Source organism: Protopterus annectens, chromosome 7.part0 (genome assembly GCF_019279795.1).
Source record: "Protopterus annectens isolate FY-2018-M chromosome 7.part0, PAN1.0, whole genome shotgun sequence".
NCBI lineage: Eukaryota > Metazoa > Chordata > Ceratodontiformes > Protopteridae > Protopterus > Protopterus annectens.
The window spans coordinates 436,021,384-436,043,564 of NC_056739.1; the positions used below are offsets into that span (position 1 = coordinate 436,021,384).

The following is a 22,181-nucleotide window of genomic DNA, read 5'->3' on the forward strand; positions in this document are numbered from 1 at the left end:
CTAACTCTAAGAGAAATCACTGTTCTAAATACTACTTACATACAGAGCAAGCAAGTGCTGGTGAGTGGATGTTCTTACTAGATCCCAGACAAGATACAAAATGCTCAATCTTTCTCTCTGAGAAACTCTTAAATTGATAATACCCAGAATTGCTGAGTCATTTCACATAAAATCATTTTTATCACTTCTCCTTTAGTTCCCAGGCTAACAGAAACTCATAATTTACATTTCTTTATAAGCTGCACCTGGCCAGGAAGACACAGCAATAAAATACACTTTTACATGTAACATCTAGTAATTATCTCTGTCTTAATAACAACAGAACAAATTTGCTAGACCAGACATCTTGTCTCCGAGCTTGAGATCAAACACAGTTGTAATTCTTTACTTAACAGCTTTCTTCCAGCAGAGTGCACTGTGGTTACATTTTGAAGTTCAGCATATAACACAGTTTTCTTACATTTAGTTTTCTTTACATTTGTAAAACAAGCCTGTGGATTATATTATTTACAATGACATAGAATTATCTACAAAATTCTATCTAGCTAGGCTGGCAGCCTTCACACCTTCAATTATCCTGCAGTAAACTAGCTTAATTATGCTACAAATGGCCACCATGACAGATGAAGTGCAAATTATCTAGAAAAGATGGTCAACATTCCCTATTAGAAGACACAATAACCTGGATCTTTTCTTAATAATTTTGAACTCCCCAGGAGGTACCCTTCCAGAAAAATTCATTAGTATTCAAGCAGCTGCTTAGTGACATATATAGTTTCAACAACATCCTTGCTCAGTTTGACCCTTTAAGTAGATCTAAAGTTTTTACCTCCAAATTCAGTTCTTACCTAAATGATTGCATAGAGAAATCAGTACCTGCTTTTATCAAATACTTTGGGAAAGTTTAGAAACAAGTCCTTATAGTAGAATACTCATATAAATAAGCTCAGCAAGAAAAGGAAGAAAGTGCTTAGTTCTTAAAGGCTGTCACAAAGTTCTCATCTTAAGATGGTGCTTGAATCTGTTAGTAAGGCAGCAGTCAGAAAACACAAAGCTGCTTATGAAATGAAAATGGCCACTGGAACCAAAAGCAATTGTGAATCCTTCTTTAACTATGTTAGAAAGTTTTTAAGCAACATTCATCATTCTTCCGAACTGACTCACTATAATTTCACCAGTTCTAATCCCAAAGAAATAGCTGATGTTGTAGCTGACAAATTTAGTACGAGTTTCATCTCACCCACCACTCTGCTGAAAGAGTTTTCCCCACCTCCCCCTATTTTCTGCAGTGTCTTCAGTTGGTATAACTGGTTTTTACAGCTTGTGTGTTATCTAACTCAAGGATCACTTGCATAAAATTAGACCTGTTAGCAACAGCCTGCATTTCATTGCTGAAACCTGTGTTCTGAGAGACTGCTTTTCAATCTATCTGGAAATATACAGAGCTAAGTATATTTTTTTTGGTTTTAGAGTTTGTACTGTTAATTGTTGCTTATAGTTTTTCAGATCTCTACTGAAAGTGTTTTCCCCACCTCTCCCTATTTTCTGTTGTGTCTTCAGTTGGTATAACTGTTTTTACAGCTTGTGTGTTATCTAACTCAAGGATCACTTGCATACAATTAAACCTGTTAGTAACAGCCTGCATTTCATTGCTGGAACCTGTGTTCTGAGAGACTGCTTTTCAATCTTTCTGGAAATATACAGAGCTAAGTATATATATTTTTTTGTTTTAAAGTTTGTACTGTTAATTGTTGCTTATAGTTTTTCAGATCTCTGCTGAAAGTGTTTTGTCCCATCCACCCTCCCTATTTCTGGCTCATAGTTTAAATTTGGTGGCTTTTGCAGTTGCCCGCCCCACTGTAGATTTGTTCTGGGACACTCCCCCAGTCCCATCTCTTTATCACATTCTATCTAATAAACTCCTTCTGCACTTGCTTTTAGTCCTTTTTAATTTAATTGCATTTTTAAACTGTGTTTGGTTTAATATTGCTACATACCCTGGTGTGCTAGCTTGCACTGCATGTGAATTGTTTTTACTGCTGTTTTAGCTACTTTTTTGTAAAAAAAAATATATACTGTAAGCCTGTTTCCTACATTTCCTGTAACTAGTGTAGTCCAGATACAGATTTGCTGTATCCAGGACTGTATGTAAGCTTCTGAGCCCCCCCCCCCCAAGCCTTTCTGTGCTGAAGGGAAGCCTTCTAGCTTATCAGTGGGAGTGGTAAGCACAAGGTAACCTGTCTACCACATAAGGAGTGGTTCTGGCCCAGAAATTGTAGTTATTGGCCATTTGGGCGATCTTTTCCATCTCTCTCAACTTTCTGATTAGAAAGCCTGCATTTGTATTTGTTTCTGTCCTGTAACTCATCTAGTGCAGATACAGATTCTTAGTTTTAGCACTTAAATTTGCTTATTCATGCTCAGCACTTGTTCAGAACTTGTAAGCACTAAACAAGCTACTAATTACTATAGCACTCAATCTTCCTCATTACCTAGAGGAAAACAGTTTTTGTACTTACTTTTTTCACTTGCTTAGAGAAAAACAGCTCTTGTACTCACTTTCCTCAGTTTTTCCTTAGTTTTTATTCAGGCATGTCCAAGGGTCAGCCCCCAGTGTTCTCTTCTGTCTATCTGATGAATCTGGGCATCTTGAGGCAATGTAGAAACTGCTTAATGTACACAGACAACCCTCACCTCCTACCACCCAACATTACAACCTGTGAGAGATGCACTTATCTAGCCAAACTGGAGGTAAAGCTCTCTCCAACCAAGACTGAACTTGACAGTCAAGAGGAGAAGGTAAACATTTGCACCACACCACACTCATCACATAGTCTCACTAAATCTATACCACGAAAATCCACACATAGTAAAACAAAAACATTTGCTGAGGCTCACAATAATAATCTGTCTAAGCAACAGAGACCTCCAAAGCAGAAACGCAAGCAACCTCCATCCCCCAACACAACCCAAATGACACATAGCCCAAAGACTCAGTGTGCCACTCAACCACAGCCAATAAGGAAAAACAATGTACCCAACACACTAGTCATAGGTGACTCTATAGTCAGGCACACTGATGTCCCACTCACTAGGCTGAACAATGAGAAGGTTACTGTCAGCTGCCTGTTGGGTGCCAGGATCTGCCACATAACCCACGCACTCAGGTCACTCCACAGCAAGTACAAATATGACTCTGACATTGCCCATGTTGGTGTGAATGACCTGATACGTACCTCCCTGAACTACATGAAAAGAGACATGGAAGAGCTCTCTGATCTTGTAGCCCAGGCAGGTATGACCCTAGCCCTGAGTAGCATTCTGCCATCACCCAGAATGATACCGCAGTACAAGGACAAAATGATTGACTTCAACAATTGGCTAAGCTTCTGATGTCATTCTAAGGGGATCCAGTATCTGTCTGCTTGGGATGACATGGTCGACAGACCACGATGCTTTGCCAGAGATGGCCTGCACCTGTCATCCCTGGGATTCCAGATACTGGCTAAGGCTCTTGCCGCCCCTATAGTGCCTTTTTTAGGCAAGGTTCAAATGACAAATTCACCACCGTAACAGGAACAGGCAAGCAAAAATTGAGGGTAATGTCACTCAATGCTAGAAGTCTAAATCTCAAAATGCACTCACTCGAGGCACTCATTAAAATGGAGAACATCGATATCTGTGCAGTGACTGAGACCTGGTTCAAGGATCCAGAGAGCACCCCTGCACTACCAGGCTATAACTCATACCACACTTTTTGGCCATGTAACCTGGACCAAAACACCAAAGGCGGAGGTGTGTCCATATTCATTAAGGATATCCACACCTCCAGGCTAGTTGCTCAGCATAATGCATTCGAGGTTATCCAAGTGCAACTAACTCTGGGCAAAACTGCAATCCAAATTGTAGCTTGCTGCAGATCCCCCACTATGCCTCAGGATTCCCACTCCTCTTTTCTTGATGTACTGGAAAATATTAGGGTTCAACCAAACACCCTAATAATGGGTGACTTCAACTACCCCACCATTAACTGGGAAAACTACTTGTGTACCAACTCCTTAGTTCAACACTTTCTGGAATTCATAAACTTCAATGCCCTGGATCAACTTATCCACACCCCCACCAGGGGCAACAATATCTTAGACCTAGTCATTACCAACATGAGTGAAGACAATGCCTCATTGGACCGATCCGACCATAAGCTAATCACCCTTGATATCCACATCCCACCCCCACCCCCCATTAAGGAAACCATGGTAAAAAAATTCTCCAAAGCCAACTTCATACTTCTTAAGACAGAAGTGGTGAACTTCATGACACTCATGCAGATGGACAATACAGTTACAACTGCTGAATCCTACACCTATAAGCACTTACATGAGTGCATGGATCGTGCTATCCCAAACAGAACCAAGACGCTATCCTCCAAAAAAAGGAAGCCAATCTGGTGATCGCCTGCCATAAACAAACTGTACAACAAAAGGAAGAAACTGTTGCAAAAGAGAGTAAAATCCCATGAGTGGAGGAGCTCCCTGGTCATCCTCAGTAAGAAGCTGAGATCCCTTATAAGATCCTCCAAAGCTAGCTATGAAAACAAAATCACCACTAATTCTAAGGACAACCACAAAGCATTCTATAGCTATGTCAAGAATCTCGATGGCAACACCCAGATCTGCTCTGAGTTATAGCACAACGGCACGAAAATTACAGAACCAACTGATATTGCCAACATCCTGGCAGATAGGTTCAGTGCTAACTTTACCCTCCCTTACCTCCTAAAGGGCCCATATCTATACAGGAAGAATGCAGAGTCCCTGTAATCACAACTATGCAGGTAAAAGCAGAATTCTCTAAAGCCAAAAACACAGCATCCATGGGACCGGACAACATCCCAGGCTGAATTTTACATGAACTTCAGAATGAACTGGCTCCCCACCTAAGCACCTTGTTCAATAATAGCCTCACATCAGGCTTTGTGCCCAATGAATGGTGCACAGCAACAATTATCCCACTCCACAAAGGGGGGGGGGCACCACTGATCCCAGGAACTATCGCCGTATTAGCCTGATGAGCCTGGTCTGCAAGGACATGGAACGTATCATCAAACTCATAAACAAAGACATTGGTAACATCCAAACTCTGGATCCCACCCAGTTCGGGTTTGTGAAAGGCAGATCATGCCTCCTGAACCTGATCAACTTCTTTGAGGCAGTCACCAAAGCCGTAGATGAGGATAAGGTGGCTCATACAGCCTATCTTGACCTCACCAAGGCTTTCGACACCATCCCGTATTCTGGAATTATAGCTAAACTCACTAAACTAGGTATAAATCCCTATGTCACAAGATGGGTTGCCAACTGGCTCACAGACAGAACCCACACTGTAAAAGTTGCAGACTCCAAATCTGACCTCGAACCAGTGACAAGTGGAGTACCACATGGTTCAGTCCTGAGACCTCTCCTGTTTGGTATCTACTTCTCTGAAGTACAGGCTAACACAGAAGGCCTCTGGCTAATGATGTTCGCAGATGACTGCAAACTAGGAGCCATAGTCAAGTCCCCAAATGATGTGGACATCTTACAGAAGGGCCTCGCTGAGACAGATGCCTGGTGTCAGAGCTATGGCCTCAAGCTCAATGCCAAAAAGTGCAGTGTCATCCCCTTTGGTAAAAACTCTGTACCCATGAACTACCACATAGGCAGCAATCTATTTAACACTGAATGTGTGATAAGAGACCTTGGGACCCAGGTGGACAGTAGTCTCTCCTTTGATAGTCACATCGCCACAGTAGTCAGGAAGTCCTTCTACATGACACACCTCATCATAAAAGGGTTCTCATCCAGAAAAAAAGAGGCAATTGCTCCCCTCTACTCAACACTCATCAGGCTCATTATAGAGTACAACGTCCCTTTTGGAATGTACCTCACAAGACATCTGCAGCAGCTGGAAAGGCCACAGAAGTACCTCACAAAGAGGATTACTGGCCTCAAACAAATGCACTACACTGACCGTCTCAAAAAACTCCAGCTTTACTTCGTAGCATATCGCCTACTCTGAGATGATCTCTGCCTAACATATCAAGCTATGTCAAACCCAGAGCTGTTGGACATGCTACACCTAAAGAAATCCCAATCCCTCCAAGCTACACCCTCTAGGGACCTAAACCTTGTCACCACAACAAACAGGACATGCTGGAGGCATAGATTCCTGTCCCAGAGACTTCCCATACTCTGGAAGAGGCTACCCATCTATGTAAAGCAAAATTCTTCATTAGCACTCTTCAAGAAAAATCTTGATGAGTGGATGGGAAATAGGAAATACACCCCGGGGATCACTTCTGTGGCTCTGCTGGACAGTGGCACTGGAAAATAACTTTCTTGGGTGGCGTAAGCCAGGGAACCTTGTTGGCTAGACTTATGTAGCCTAGTACCTACCTATGAACCTATTAACTTATAAGTTCTAGCAGCCATTTCTAAGACAAAGAATACTAAATCCACTGATGCCAATAATATTCCAGAAAACTTTATTGGGACTAAGTATGACCTAGCAGAAACTCTGTTAAATGTTTTTAACATGTCTTGCAGTGGATACATCCACAAACCTGTAGAACAGCCCCTTTAATGACCCTGGGATTCAACCACCAAACCACAGATTTATGGGTAGCCATATAATCTTTCTGCTTTAATCTGAATGATGCTAGGGTGTCATTTAGTTTAACCTGCAAAGGAAGTCTATTCTGGAGGTTCTGTAGATGTTGGGTAATTAACTTGTCTTTCCAGCAGATTTAATTTATGTGCTAATGGATATTTAAATGCTCACTTCTGGTATTAGTAGGGCTATTTGATTTGTGAAGATGAAAGATACATCATGAAAGGGGTGTTCTGCTCAATAACCAATCTAATTATGGCTGCATACAAAGGGATAATCATTTTTGACCTGGATATGTCTTTAGATATTAGTTGCACTAAATAAAAAAAAAATGACTACTGTTGCTATGTGTTGGTTAAAACAGATGGAATTATCAACCCAGATTCTAAAACTCCTGACTAAATTATTATTTTGATGTGAAGTATTGGCTATACTGTACGTTGAAGAAGACAGTCGTTTACCAAATATAAAAGTACTACACTTTTATTCATTTAAGTTTAGCAATTTTTCTATACACTGTTTGAGGGTTAATTCCTGCCTTAATGAATATGTATTAGAGGGAAATGCAGCAATAATGCTCTGTTTGCAGCTATCTGCAAAATGAGTTAACCAAAGGTCCTGATTCCCTGTCTGGAGGTCAGTGAAGTAGTTGCTGAAAACAAAGGGTCTCAGTGCAATGACCAGAGGGATACCACTGGTTACCTTCCTACCTGCTGTGGAGCCAACTACCAGCTAACTGACTATGTACCTCATACTTTTAAGGCATTTAACTTATTACTGATGCCAGCATGGGTTATAGTGTTGAATGATTTGGCCATATTCAATTAAGCTGGGGGAGCAAAATGACCACTGTCTATAGACTGTGTGACCTTCTCAAAGAAATTAAAGTGTGTAGGAAGGACTTCCTTTGACAAAGCCAGGTTCCTGTGGGTTTAGACTAATAAAATCTTTGATATCTTACTTTATGAAGTCAAATATGATGTATTCCATGGTTTTGCAAACAGACTAGTGAGGCTAATGGGTCTGTAGTTTTGCAGGAATATGATAAGGGTGCCTTATGTGGGGGCATCACTGCTGTAGTTCTCTATACTTCAGGAACAATTCCTGTAGCTAAGCTCAGGTTAAACAATTTAAGGAGAGGTTCTACAAGGACAGATATGGTGCTATTTAAAAGGCATAGAGGTTAATTATAAGATCATGTAGAATTAGTACTTAAGGTCTTTAAAGGCATTTTAGTATGTGCTGCTTTATGATATTTGGAGGAGTAAGGGATTTGGGAATTTGAAAATTAAGATAGTTGTTTCAGGAGTAAAGTTTGCACTAAGTTTATCTGCTAGTATACAGGTGGTGCCATTTTGGATAAGTTCAGAACATATTTCTAGGTGTTATGTTTTGGGTTCCTAATGTAAGTAAATAATTTATAATTATCCTTGGCTTGAAAGGCTAATTTAAGATCATAGTTTGCTTACTAGTCCTGGTAGCAACTTTTAGTTACTTACTGGCATTCTTGATACAATCTTAAATGTGATGAATTTTAGACTGTTGTATGACATAAGATTTTTTTCTCTTTTTATAGAGATTATTTATGCTGGTGGAGTAACAGGGTGGCTTGTTTGCAAGTTCTCATTAAATTTGTTTCTAGTAGGGATGACCAGGTTTAGGCATTTACCTCTGTGGGAATAAAATTCTTTTGTTTAAATAGCAGATGTGTCAGGTATAGTGATGTCACAAGTGAATTTGGATCGTTCGCCATAATGTTTGAAGAGATTTTTTTCCCTTGAAATCCTCAAATTCAGAATTATTGACTGCAGGGGCTTTAGAGATTTTGAAAGATAAGGTTACAAGTTTATCTTCATACTAAACCAGGAATGAAGACACTAGGGGGATAGTACATGTAATGGCTATTTATTTAGGACCAGGTCAAGAATATTACACCCTCTAGCTGGTTTGTTAACTATCTGTTCCAGGGAAATTTCATTTATTAACTATAAGAACATCTGGACATACCTGACTTTGGAGGTTTAAGTGCTCCCACTAATTGAGGTATATTTGAAATCTTCCATTACAAAAGTGTTTTTGGTAATAGGTTTCTCCTCAAATACATTTAGGAATCTACATGGTAATGAGGGGACATGTCTAATGTCCTTATTCAGGGTAAGTTGGAGTTCAATGAGTTCAGATTGGGGGTCTTTTGGAAAGTGTCTCTGTGGTATGTGGTCCTTGACAAATATGGTAACCCCACTGCAGTTCCCATCAGGCCTGAATGCATGGTAGGTACAACACCCAGGTATGGAGGGAGTGCTGTCTTTATACTGAATCCACATCTTAGTAACTACACAAAAATGTGCGTGTTCAAGTTGCAGGACAGTCTCAAGATGACACAATTTGTAGTTAAGACCTCTGGCATTGACACCTTGATGTGGTTGGATTTAGGACTGGAAATGGTGACATTGATATTTGTTATGCTGGGAAGTCCATTAGCCAGACCAGTCTATACCAAAAAAGTCACTATGGGAACAGCAAGCGCTATAGCCAGTATGTGGAAACCATGGAATGAGAAGTGCAGGCCATCCTCTGTGAGGCAAGTTGGACTATCAGTCATCTTGTCTCATAACGACACATACCAGACTCTCCTAGAATGCCATCAACTAAAAAGCCAAATGTTGAAGCCAATCATCTATTCTTTATATATAAGTATTATTCTGTACAAAGGTAGGATTCCATTTAGGTCCAGTGTCTTGCCTGTATTAGAAACATTTGGTGAAATCCAGCATGTCACTTTGCATGTCTCTCAGGGTTATGTACCAGAATTCATTCACTCTCCCATAGACTACCACTAGGTCATAATCATATCTATCCACTGAGATGGACTTTAGAGACCCTGTGACATCATGGATCCTGGCACAAGAAAGACAACTAACTGAAAGACAACTGACACCCTGTCTTTGTCCAGTCTTCTGAGTATGGAGTAGTGTGCCTGTCAATAGTCACCAATTACTAAAGCATTACTGTTTTTACTCATGAAATTTGAGGTACTGGAGTGTTTGCAATGTACCTTCTGGTGACCTTTTACTATGTGTGAGCGTGGTGCTGATATGATGGTGGATATTTGCTAAGACTTAGTCTTCTTAAGCCTTGAAGGCTTTGCGAGTGAATTTTTGCAGCCTTAGGATAAGTTAATTTAGTGTAGTTATAATGAGATGTGGGTAGTATTACACGTTGCTCACAGGCCATCTTATGGAGTGAGAGGGTTGCTGCCAGATTACATAAATATTTGCACCTTTCACAAATCTAATTGTGTCAAGTACAAGTTAATTGCCGGTAAGCATATGGCAGTTCCAAAGCTGTCTGGGAGTACCTAGTCCTATAAGGATGACAGAAGGGATACAAGCAGGCTTACATTCCATGTTGTCCAGGTGGGTCTAGTATTAATTTGGTTAAAGTGCTCGTTATACTGTTAACCTGGCTAGAGGTAGGGTATAAGAGAACTAAGCTAAGTGAGGACATAACTAATTATGAGCAGCTACAGTCTGATTGTTTTAGTGCACCCATGTACACCCTATTTGGAACACCACAGTTGCTGCAACAACTCTACAGCAATGAGAAGCTTGTGTTCAGCTTGTGCCAACATAGTAACACTGATGAGTACAGCATGCAAGCAATAGCAGCCCATTGCAAACATGCTCAACCTACAGTAATACTGCAGCAATTAAATGCTTAACTGACAGCTGCTAGCAGCCTTGTGCAACTGCATGCAGCCTTCAGCAATATTACTACTCTGAACGGCCCAATAAGCATGCTAGCCAAAATCCACATACCATACAAAGTTGCATAGTCACACTAAGGATGATTACTGACAACTTGCTTTGGTATTGCATGCAAAGCATCCATATATAAATACAACAGAAAACTGAAACAGCCAATTAGAATAGAATATACTACTAAGTCAGCAGTAATTTGACCTCCCAGGAAAGCAGCGTATTACCCTTTCTCAAAAAATAATCACTTGTAATGTTTCCATCATGGCCCCCAACGACTGCCAAACTAAGTTTTGCATGCCTTGGCATTATGCACTAAGATTGGTAAAAAAATTGCTGTCTCAATGCTAAATGACAATTTAAGTAATTAAATTATATTTCCCTGGTGCTTGAAGAGTATGATGAAAGGAGTCAAATCCTGTAAATACAGGTCAAATCTGGCACCTGCAAGAGCTGAGATGCAAAGCTCATAGCAGTCCAGCCAAAAGAAGAATAAGACCGCTGATCAATACATATATATATATATATATATATATATATATATATATATATATATATATATATATATATAAATCAGAAAACTGAAATAACCAATCAAAATGCAATTTGCTACAAGGCAGCAGTAGTCTGAACTGCCAGAGCACCAGCATTGAAATCGCTAGTTGATGGTGGGCATTTGATGCACATGGCATACTTGAACTTGGCCAAGACATTAATATTATACTGCATATAGATACTATTGACAAACTATTAAACCTAAACAGTAATCCATATGTAGTAAGGCGGAGAGCAGTTTGAGTGTTGGGCAGAACACATCATAGAGTTGCAGGTGACAGTCAATGTGTAGGTAACTGAAAATTTCACATGTGCATTTCATCAAAGCTTAGCAAGCTTGGTCATGGGTTCTGTTTTATTTGACATTTATTTTTTCCACTCTGACAAGTCAATATCTCAGATCCCTGGTAACAAAAACTTGCTGATGACTGTAAATGATGGATTGTTATTCATACACTTATCAGCATGAAGGTATTCCATAATGGACTGGATTATGCAAACAACTGCTGCAAGGACAATGGCCTTAAACTAAATGCTCAAAATATAGTATAGACTATTTTGGTAAAATAAATACATTTTCATCATTCTACATAGATGATACACTCCTAAGAATGATGACACTGGAGATTTAGGCATTCTTGTGGATGACTCACTGTCCTTTGATCGTACTGTCTCTACTGTAGTTGGAACATTCTTCTGTCTGGCCCAACTAATAAGCAAAGGCATCCCATTCAGAGACAAATAAGTTTCCCCTCCACTATACTCATCTCTTTTCTGACCCATTATTGGATATAATGCCCCATTTGGTACACGCTTATTAAAACATATCATTTAACTGGTGAAAACTCAGAGGTTCCTAACCAACAAAATATCACAGACCCCAAGTCCTTTTGTCATCAGACCAATTGGTCTCCCTTTCTCTGTATACATTTCCTAAAATCTTCTCTGCAGTGAACTATATTTATCCCTTCTGGTCTTGAAATACTCCACTCTCCTAGAAGTACTTTGTTTTTATAGAGCTAATGATTCCTCAAACACATGTACAGAGGCTCTCAACCACTATCAAATGAGTATGACACATTGGTGCAACATATTTCTATCCCAGTGTTCTCTCATATGGAATAAACCAACTCCATGAATTAAGAAAATCAATGCTCTAGCTGCATTCATGTCTAGCCTAGATAATAAAATGAGAACTCACAAATGCTCCCCAGGCCTGTCTCGTGTGAACCTCCTTGAGGAAAGATGTAACTCCTGAATTTAGTGTTCTTGGACATTCTGTAAATGATCAAATGAGTGATTGCCTATTATCCACAATGAACACAAATCTTTGCCCATTGTTACATGCTTCACCTTAATTTAGCACAGTGCCATATACATCTCCATGCTGTATCCCACTGACATTATACCTGGGGAGTGCCATCATTATTGCAAACAACACAACATGAAGTTAGTGGAACTAGCATTTTATGGGTGCTAACACTACCTTTTCTATTTGAGGTAGAGGACTTTTTATTTCATTTTTTAAGTTTTATTTTGATGCAGGTAGAAACTCAATTGTGATGGGTGCCATGCGCCACTTTCTATTTTAAGTTCACTTTCATAACATCAGGAGGTGTAATTACTTATTTTTTTTAGGCAGCGCTAAGAAACAGGAGTGTTTGTGGGCTTTTATTTCCATTAAGATAAATTAGTAGTGATTATGATTGCACTTGGCCTCTGTGATACTTTGCTGCCAGTCATATTTCTGTTGAGAAATATTGTGATTGTGGATATGCAGTTGATACATGGGCAGAACAATAAAATATGAGACCAGTAACCCGCCAGATACAAACATTCAGCACAGAGTTACCTAGCTACACCTAAGATGTTGTGTTCACGTCTTTAGTTATTTATCCAATATGAAGCTTCGTACAAAGTAGGAAAATACCCCTTCCAAAACAGAAATGTAATTTTGAAAGGCGAAGACATATGTAGTCAGGAAAGATGAAATCCATATTTACTTTTGGCTTTCTCTTTCAGGAGTTGGTTTAAGACGGTAGTGAAATTTTTGAGGTCATCTAGCAGTAGCAAAGCACATACTAGGTTTGGGGGTACTGACTAAAAATTCCCTGTCTTTAAGTCTAAGATTACTTTTGGGTATCTGTGGATTTAGAGCTGGATCTTATGTGTATATTTTACCTGATTCTGTGCAAGGGCAGAACAGTTGTTAGTGTACTGCAACTTAAAGTAAGCTGGAAAGAAGGTAGCATGACTCTTCTTTCAGCAGTAGCCATCTTACAAAATGTAGATTAGAAAACTAGTCAAGAAAATGACTTTACTTTCTGAGGCCCAACTAATGTACCTATTAATTTTATAAATGAGCCTCAGAAAAGAGGAGGCATACATGGAGATTAAGGGAAATGAAGAATTCCACACAGCTGACCAAAATCAAATTCCACAAAAATTCCACAAAAACAAGTTCATTAAATCCTCTTTGGCAAATCTTTCATAAACTACTAAATGCATGAATGAAGCAGAACTCCCTGATTCTACATCCCACTGCTATGTAGCAGAGAGACCCCCTAGTCACAAACTAAATATAACTCATGTCATGGTAGTAGAATCTCTGCATATTATACGTAAGTGGTACAGAGCACTTTTGGATGAACATAAAATTCAGTAAAATGGATTTAGCAAATCCCATTACATCGCATATCTTACTGGACCATCATCATATTCACCTGGTGAAACTGACAGAGTTCACTCTCTTCATGAAACAATAATTTACTTGCCAATGACTGTGTATGTCTCAGAGCCACAACACTGAACATTTTCCTGCAGGCTCATTGCTGTTTGTTAAGTTTGCCCGTCAGCGTTTATCTGTCATATGTTCATCTGTAATACAAAAGTAAGTGATCTTCTTCTTTCGGCTTTTTCCCAGTTAGGGGTCACCACAGTGGATCACTTGTCTGCTCAGGATTGGCAGTGGAGTTTTATGGTGTGAAGTTGCCAGCCCACTGCCCAACCTTCCACAGAAGGCACACACATGCACAGGGCCAATTTAGAGTAGCCAATCCACCTACAGCATGTCTTTGGGATGTGGGAGGAAACCGGAGCACCCAGAGGAAACCCACACAACCACAGGGAGGACATGCAGACTCCACACAGAAGACACCCCAGCTAAGGATTGAACCAGAGAACCTCTTGCTGTGAGGTGGCAATGCTAACTGCTGCACCACTGCGGCCGCCCTATACAAAAGTAAGTGATGAAACTGCAAATAATTGAAGTACTGCATTATAAATCCAGTTATAAACTGAATGTAGCCAAAGAGTATTTCAAAGTAAGTTATTTAGTTCCCTTTACATGCAGCATAATGAATTTAGAAAGACAGCAGCCTTCCTGTGGAGATGAGTAAGCTTTTCTTTTACTACAACATATTGTTTTATTTTGGTCTAAGTTTATAGCCTGAAATCAAACCACAAAACATCCAGTACATGGAATGCACTGTCCCACAACCCCATTTGCATGCTGCCAGAGAAACTCAATGGACTGTATATTAAAGCATTTTGCAGGTCTATATCACTTCATGGAATCATCAGTTGAATGAATGGCATTTTGACGAAAATGCCTTCATTGACTTCAAGTCATGTGGAGGGCTGTGGTTCCACATCCCCCACCAGTTATACATACCAACTCCGAGACTGCACTACAGTGGAGAAAGGGCAAATTTCCTGATCCTCACTGTACTATGATCTCAGTATGAACAATTTGACCAATGGCATGTTTGATCTAATTGCACTGAAATTGCTGTTCAATGAACTGATAGGGAGCTGTATTTTGCAGTTGGGTTACATACACCCATATTCCTTGATAGGGAACTTTGCTCCCAGATCCCCAGTTGTTAAACATGTTTGCACCACCATAGTAAGAAGGGGTATGCATTTATTCTATTTTATCTGAGTTCTTGTGACATTAGATATTTAGAGGTCAGGGTGTGCAGCAACCCCCAATATTAGGGAAAACATTTGTTGTAGAAAATTGCCTATATGTGATTCTCCATTGGTAGACAGGACAGTGGTATAATAATGTGTAATGTATATTGTATGGTAAGATGTAGGCTGTTACGTCACTGTGGACCTTTTGATTTATTGTTGATATGTGCATCTGTCCAGTCATGAACTGCAGTATTATTTTTATGCGGGTGACAGGCTTGAATTTCTCCAAAAGATCATGATCTTGATGTTACTCATGATAACAGGCTTACATTCAAGGACCAGCTGTCAGCAGTTAAGTCTCCATGCCACCATTTTAGGATCATACCTTGGATCTAGCAACTTTTTTCCACACATCTGCTAATTAGGTAAGCCCACTGGACACTAACATCTCTTTTCAAGGGGCATTCTAGGAGCACTGTCTGCTTAAGTGACTTGCATTAGGCAAACAGAGGTGGATGGAATCAAACCCTGTACCATTACATACAGGAAGCAACTCAATAGTAGCTCAGAGCCTTAATCTTCTGCACTAACTGTCAGACCTCCTTCTAACAAAAGACTTTGCAGTGTTTATATAAGTCTTGGTTTCATTTTTTCTGAACCTCCTAATTCCTTACTGTTTGCAGACACGGAACCTATTTGGTTGTATCTAGTTTAAACTTTCACTGCTGGCAGTATAATGATGGTACACCCCAACCTCATGTGTAAAAATGGGAAAAGGGGTTGTGGTTGGATGGGGGGGGGTGCTACTTTCATGTTAAGCTGGCCCTGGAAAACTCACACTGGCTGTCGTTTTAATTTTATATTATCTATAAGGTTCTTTTTATGGTTTATGTCTTGCCCTACATGAAAGGGTTGTAATTATCTGGAGGTAGTTGCTGCTGCTGTTTGCTCACTCTGTGCAGCCACTTTGTTGCTCCCATGCGTATCACTTGAGCTATTTAGGATGCATTTTTATTTTTTCTTATCAAGCTCCACCTTTGGAATTTGCTCCCTATTGGTTTCTGGAGTTCTTAGTGCTGAGCGACTTCACAAGATGTCGAAAGTTTAATTTATTCTAATTTTCCTTTTGTCTGTAAGTATAACTTCTATTATCTTCAGCTCAATATATTTATTTCTATTTTGATATTTTGAATAAAATAGTGATTATCAGCTCTGCTCAATCTGCTGATACGTTTGTCTGTTTCATTTTATTCAGTTTTACTATGAAGTGCTCTTATACGCACTTGAATAAATTTGAATGGGAATTTGAAATTGTTAATATTTACTAAAATGTACTGCCCTGTCAGGCATAAAAAAAAAAAAAAACATAATTACCACAGTACTATGCTTTAGCAAAACATCCTACTGTGTGCAGTAGGTACAATGTATAGCATTAGTAAGAAAGCTTCTGACTTGTGTATTACAGTTACAGTGTAGGAATAAAGTTAGTTTCCCATGATGTCTATACTACATTCTGCATATGTATTGGGGAAGCACAGGAATTATATGGGATGGAAAAGGAACATGTTCTGATCAGCTCACTGGTGTAGAGACTGTGTCTCTGTATGCTGCTAGTGACTTGGATTCAAGAATGAACCCATTGTTCTAGAAACATTGGCAGGTGATGTTAGTATGAAATTTTCAGCAACCCCCTCTCATCTCCTTTCTTAGTTGAGGGTGTGGAGTTTTCTGATGCCTGCCTGGTGAAGTCCAGGGACCCCAAAGGATCTTGTTTGTTGAAAAGGGGGAATGACAGATGTTCATCAACTGATAAGAAGGTGTACATACCATTTCTGTGACATCACTGTACATCATTTCCCTGGCTAAAGATTTTGATCAGTGGAACACAACCTACTGGCTCCTGTTGCCTATTACATCTTCCTATCCAATTCCTCAATGCAGAGACACATTCAAAGGCCTGCCAGATACAGTGGCATATCTGAAATCACACAAGGGGGAGGGGGCTAGAAACAATTATGAGATTAGTGTTAGTTGGTTGTGGGATAGCTGGTGCAAAAATTAACATACTCTGCAGTATAATGTAAACTGTATGCTCAGACTTAAAATGGCCTACAAGGGTAGCTAGCCTAGTACTTACCTATGAACCCATGCTAACACCAATATTATAGATTGTGTAACTGTAACAATAAAGGCAACCTTGAAACAGATTACAATTATTGGAGTGTATAGACCACCAAAATATTTTCTGATGACCTAAAGGAATTCATACATTTCTTGCATGAAACCCAAGAAAGAAAAGGAGTAATAACTTGGGGCTTGACTTTACCAGAGACACACTGGAATAATATACATTTTTCAATATTGGTAAAGAAAGTATTTAAAATGTATGTAAAAAAATAACAATTCTTGGAGGTTGTAAACAAACATACCAAGGATCAGAACATGTTGGATATTGTTTGTGTTCTTTAAGGAGATGACTGTTACTTCATGTCAAGTTTTGTCACCATTGGTGTGCAGTGATCATGGTGTTAAAAGGGTTAAAATACTGCTAGATAATTCTGCCAAAGTGAAAGTTAAACCTAACTGGAGAGATGCATTCAGTGAAAAAAAAGCAGACAGAATTTGGTAAGCTTTGAAAGAAAAATTGTTTTGAATTCAAGAAAATAATACAAAAATGTTTAACATCAGGATATAAGCAAACAAGCTCAGGAAGAAATGTTTCCATAAGAACAAGATACCTAAAGATGAGAGAAAAATGTAAGAAATGGAAATGATGACAAACTGTAACTTTGAAAACTGGAAAACATGAACTAGACAGACTCATTAAACACAGTGCTGAACAAAATCAGGAAAAGTTTTAAGAAAATTCATATAAAGATATTGAGCATAACAGGAAAACATTTTAGAGATGTATAAAATGTGGAAGGAGTAAAGTTACACATTAATAAACTATGTGTAGATTCTAAAAGTTATTCTCAGGCTGTACAGACTATAGATACATATCTACAATTTTTCTGTTTCTATTTCATTCCAGTCCTCATTTGCCTCTATTACTGCATTATGCACAAATATATCATGTTTACACATGGATCCTTGATTCAAGTGAAAACAACAGCTCCTTACTGAAATTTCAACACTCAAATTGCAGAGTGCTGACAAGCCAAAAGACCAAAACTGCAGGAGGAGAGTGAATACCAAACATCGCTCATCGTCTTTGCAGCCCCCCTGCACTCCCATTGTGGATGGGGGGGCAAGACCCCCACACAACCAGAACTTATGTATCCAAACTCTGATACTTCCAGACCTCAGAAAAAAGGGAATATTCTTGGAAATGGCCATCATGGACTTCTGAAGAAGTTCTATAAATTAAAAAAAATGAAAGGGCTCAATTTATTGTGGTTGCTGTTTTTCTGGTGAACGTTTTGAGTTGAACCATCTCAGACTTTATATATGTAAGTCCATTTTTTGTCCATTCAGTCTCCATGTTTCAGAACCCAGTCTAGTGGGTCCTGACACTTCAAATCGTTACTAAAAATGACCCCAGACTACTAATTTTCACTATTTTGCCTGATATCCATTCCCTCATGGCTGGTACCCCTATTCCTCTTTTTTCCTCCTCCATCAGTCTAATTCCTTAGCCTCTCCATTAGGTTACAGTTCCTGCAGAGAATACTCTGACTGCATTATAACCAGCACACTGTAATAACAGAATTAATTCTTTATTCTTTAAATCAGATCTTCTTATAATGCACTCCTAAATTCTGTTTGCACTAGCCACCAACTATTCATCCTGTTGCTAATATCTCACTGTTCCAGAGACAAACATACCAAATCATTTTCTTCTCCATAGCAAGAATCTTTACCCCTCACCACCCTCCAAAACAAAAGAAAAGGAAGAAAGAAAGAAAGAAAACATATTCTACACACACACTTCCATATTTCATTTGACATACCTTGTGTTCACTTTAATTAAACAAGCATGGGTATATTTCTTTCATATATATATATATATATATATATATATATATATATATATATATATATATACAATCTATAATCTTGAAAATATTTTTTCAAGTGTCATTTGGCTTTGGTTATACCATTGATCTCTAACTCCTTAGTCAACCAGGTTCTTGTATTTTTTTCATCCATTTTTTTAAGTAATTTTCCTTTATATGTATTTTATTTATTTATTTATTTATTTATTTATTTATTTATTTACTGATTGCTTTTGTTTACCAGGACACATTTTCAATGAAGGCCTGGAGAAAAAAGGCTGCAATGTACAAACAAAAGTAGCAGAGTGACAATAACATTTGAAAGACAAACAACACTTTCCCGCAGAAAATGTATCCATAATTCAAAATAATACTTTTCTCTTTAAACATGTATAGCCAAGCATTGCAACTCTTCTGCATTATTCTCATTCAAAACATTATTTCAGTCTCTAACAACTACTACAGGAGGACAGATAAGCCATTTTATATACTACATAATGCTGCTGCTGCATGGTATCTCAGTATACAACCAAGCAAGCATCATTAGGGGTGTACTACAGCAAAGCACAGTTTTGAAAATATGTACCAGAAACAAAATCTTAATGTAAGTTTTTTGTCTAATTTTAATTAAGATAAAGAGTAAGACTCACTACGAAGGGAACATGCAAAAATGGGATCCAGATATTCTCCACAACCTCACTTGGTCCATAGCCTAGCCTAATGTTTTTTTCCATATGCTGTAGCTTTCCCCATATACAGGCACAGATTACATAATATAATGTGGCAGTGGGAGATGCTTTGTGGAGTTGGGAAACGTGCATAGTATTCCACAACTAAAGTTGTGATAGTTTGTATGTAGAACTAGAAATCAGTGTCTGTCTAACTACAGAAAAAAGTTGAATAAGACAGTAGGAAATGTGTCTGTGCGTATGTCGGGGGGGGGGGGGCGCACCAGCAGACAGCATATAATGCATGACCTGCTGAAGCTAAACTCTATCATTAATAAACTATCTCTGAAAGGTATTTGGCTTCTGATGTGTTGAGAGAACACTGTTTTCTTTTACTTGGGAGTGTTAAACAGTATATCTATCATTCTGCACTGTTACTTTCTTCTGTTATTTGCAGACATATGACTTGTACTTGTAGGTCTTTGGTTTTACATTCTTTATTTTGAAATTGGTACATCTGTAAACTACAGAGTGGACAGATACACATACACACACATGTACACACGCACACGCGCACACACACACACGCACATATGCACACAAACACACACACACACGCACACACGCGCACACGCGCACACACGCACACACGCACACACACACACACCTTAATATATAGAATACTTTTAGATTTAAAGAATTTTGTAATCTCACTACACTTAATTGCATACTGAAGTTAATCCAAAATACATTTAAGCATCACAAATCCTTCATTACAGACACTGTAAAAGGTATAAAGGGAAGTACGTGTTTGGTACTATAGAGGAAGGAGAGCTGTAAAAATCATCCATCACATATGACCACTACAGCAAACACAGAATTTACTTACAGAAAGTGCTATTCTCATCTCTTGTTCCATCAATGGTGCCATCAGGATGAATCTGAAGGAAATACCCATGTCTGCTGTACAGCCTTGTCACAATTCCTTTCAGCTGAGGCTCTGCAAAATAATACAAAATGTCACTACAAAGAGACCAGAAGAAGGCATAGAGACTGTAAACACACCAGTCAACAAATGTTATAAATACAAACATTGTGGATCTTATTTCTTCTTCCACAGAACTACTTACCGTTCATTTAAAATAGTAATGTATATGTTGTATTTCATGACAGGATTTCTGTTTATTTTTCAAGGGAATAAGTAACATCTGGCTTTAGGTGTTTGCATTTCTAGCCTCATGGCTCTTTCATAAAACATTGCGATATACAGCATGTTACATTTGTACTCACTGGCACACAATTATGTGTTCTTATTTCTTTGGATCTCAGTCACCAAGCTAACATTCTGTTAATACTTAAAAATTATATCACAAGTGGAATCTCACTTTACCTCTTAGGCTTTCTACGGGTTAAAACATGTATTTATGAAATGCTAGAAGCAGACATTGCACTATGTGAAAAATGCTGAAACACTTTGTTTTCCAATATAAAGATGCCCATATGTTTAAAGGGACACAAAGAGATCCAATTGTAAAATAAGTTTCTTCCCAATTCTTATGGCAGAGTATACGAGCTACAAAAATCTTTAACTAAACAATAAATCTAGTACGCCAGTGATTTATGATGGTCCCCTGCCATAAACAAACTATACAACAGAAGGAAGAAACTGTTGCAGAAAAGAGGAAAATCCCAGGATGCAAAAAACTCCCTTACCAGCCTCAGTAAGAAGCTGAGATCCCCCATAAAATCCTCCAGAGCTTGTTACGAAAATAAAATTGCCAAAAAATTCAGAGACAACCACAAGGCATTCTATAGTTATGTCAAGAATCTAAATGGCAATGCTCAGATCTGCTCTGAGCTACAACAGAATGGCATTAAATACACTGATTCCAAGGATATTGCCAATATCCTGGCAGATTGATTTAGTGCCAACTTCATCCCCTCTCACCCCCTAAAGGGCCCATCTCAATACCAAAAGATTGCCAGATTCCGGTAATCACGGCCACACAGGTAGAAACCGCACTCTCCAAAGCTAAGAATACAGCATCTATGGGACCAGATGACATCCCGGGCTGTGTACTACATGAACTACAAAATGAACTGGCACCTCACCTACATGTCATGTTTAATCATAGCCTCACTTCAGGCTTCGTGCTCACTGAGTGGCCCACAGCTACATTTATCCCACTCCACAAGGGGGGATCCACCTTGCATCCCAGGAACTACCGTCCCATCAGTCTGATGAGCCTGATCTGCAAGGGCATGGAACACATTATCATGGAACTTATAAACAAAGACATTGGCAACCTTCAAACACTGGACTCCACCCAGTTTGGGTTCGTGAAGGGCCGATCTTGTTTCCTGAACCTGATTGACTTCTTCGAATCAATCTCCAGAGCTGTGAACGAAGGTAAGGTGGACCACACAGCCTATCTGGACCATGCCAAGTCCTTTAACACCATCCCATACTCTGGAATCATAGATAAACTTACTAAGCTGGTGATAAATCCCTACATCACTCGATGGGTTGCCAACTTAGGTCAGCTTACTGATAGAACCCAGACTGTAAAAGTAGCCGACTCCAAATCCAGCTCCAGACAAGTGACAAGTGGAATGCTTCAGGTTTCAGTCCTGGT

The 22,181-nt window shown here is 39.0% G+C and overlaps 1 protein-coding gene across 1 annotated transcript in view; it reads right to left on the reverse strand.

Annotated features, from left to right (window-relative positions):
* The window catches only part of FGF11 (fibroblast growth factor 11), a 344,103-nt gene extending 323,421 nt beyond the window's left edge, over positions 1–20,682 (reverse strand). The window contains exons 1-2 of the mRNA XM_044076213.1: positions 20,676–20,682; positions 20,435–20,545 (exon numbers count right to left, since the gene is read on the reverse strand). Coding sequence (XP_043932148.1) covers positions 20,435–20,545; positions 20,676–20,682 — 118 coding nt within the window. The remainder of the gene's footprint in view (positions 1–20,434; positions 20,546–20,675) is intronic.
* Between the last annotated feature and the right edge of the window lie 1,499 nt (positions 20,683–22,181).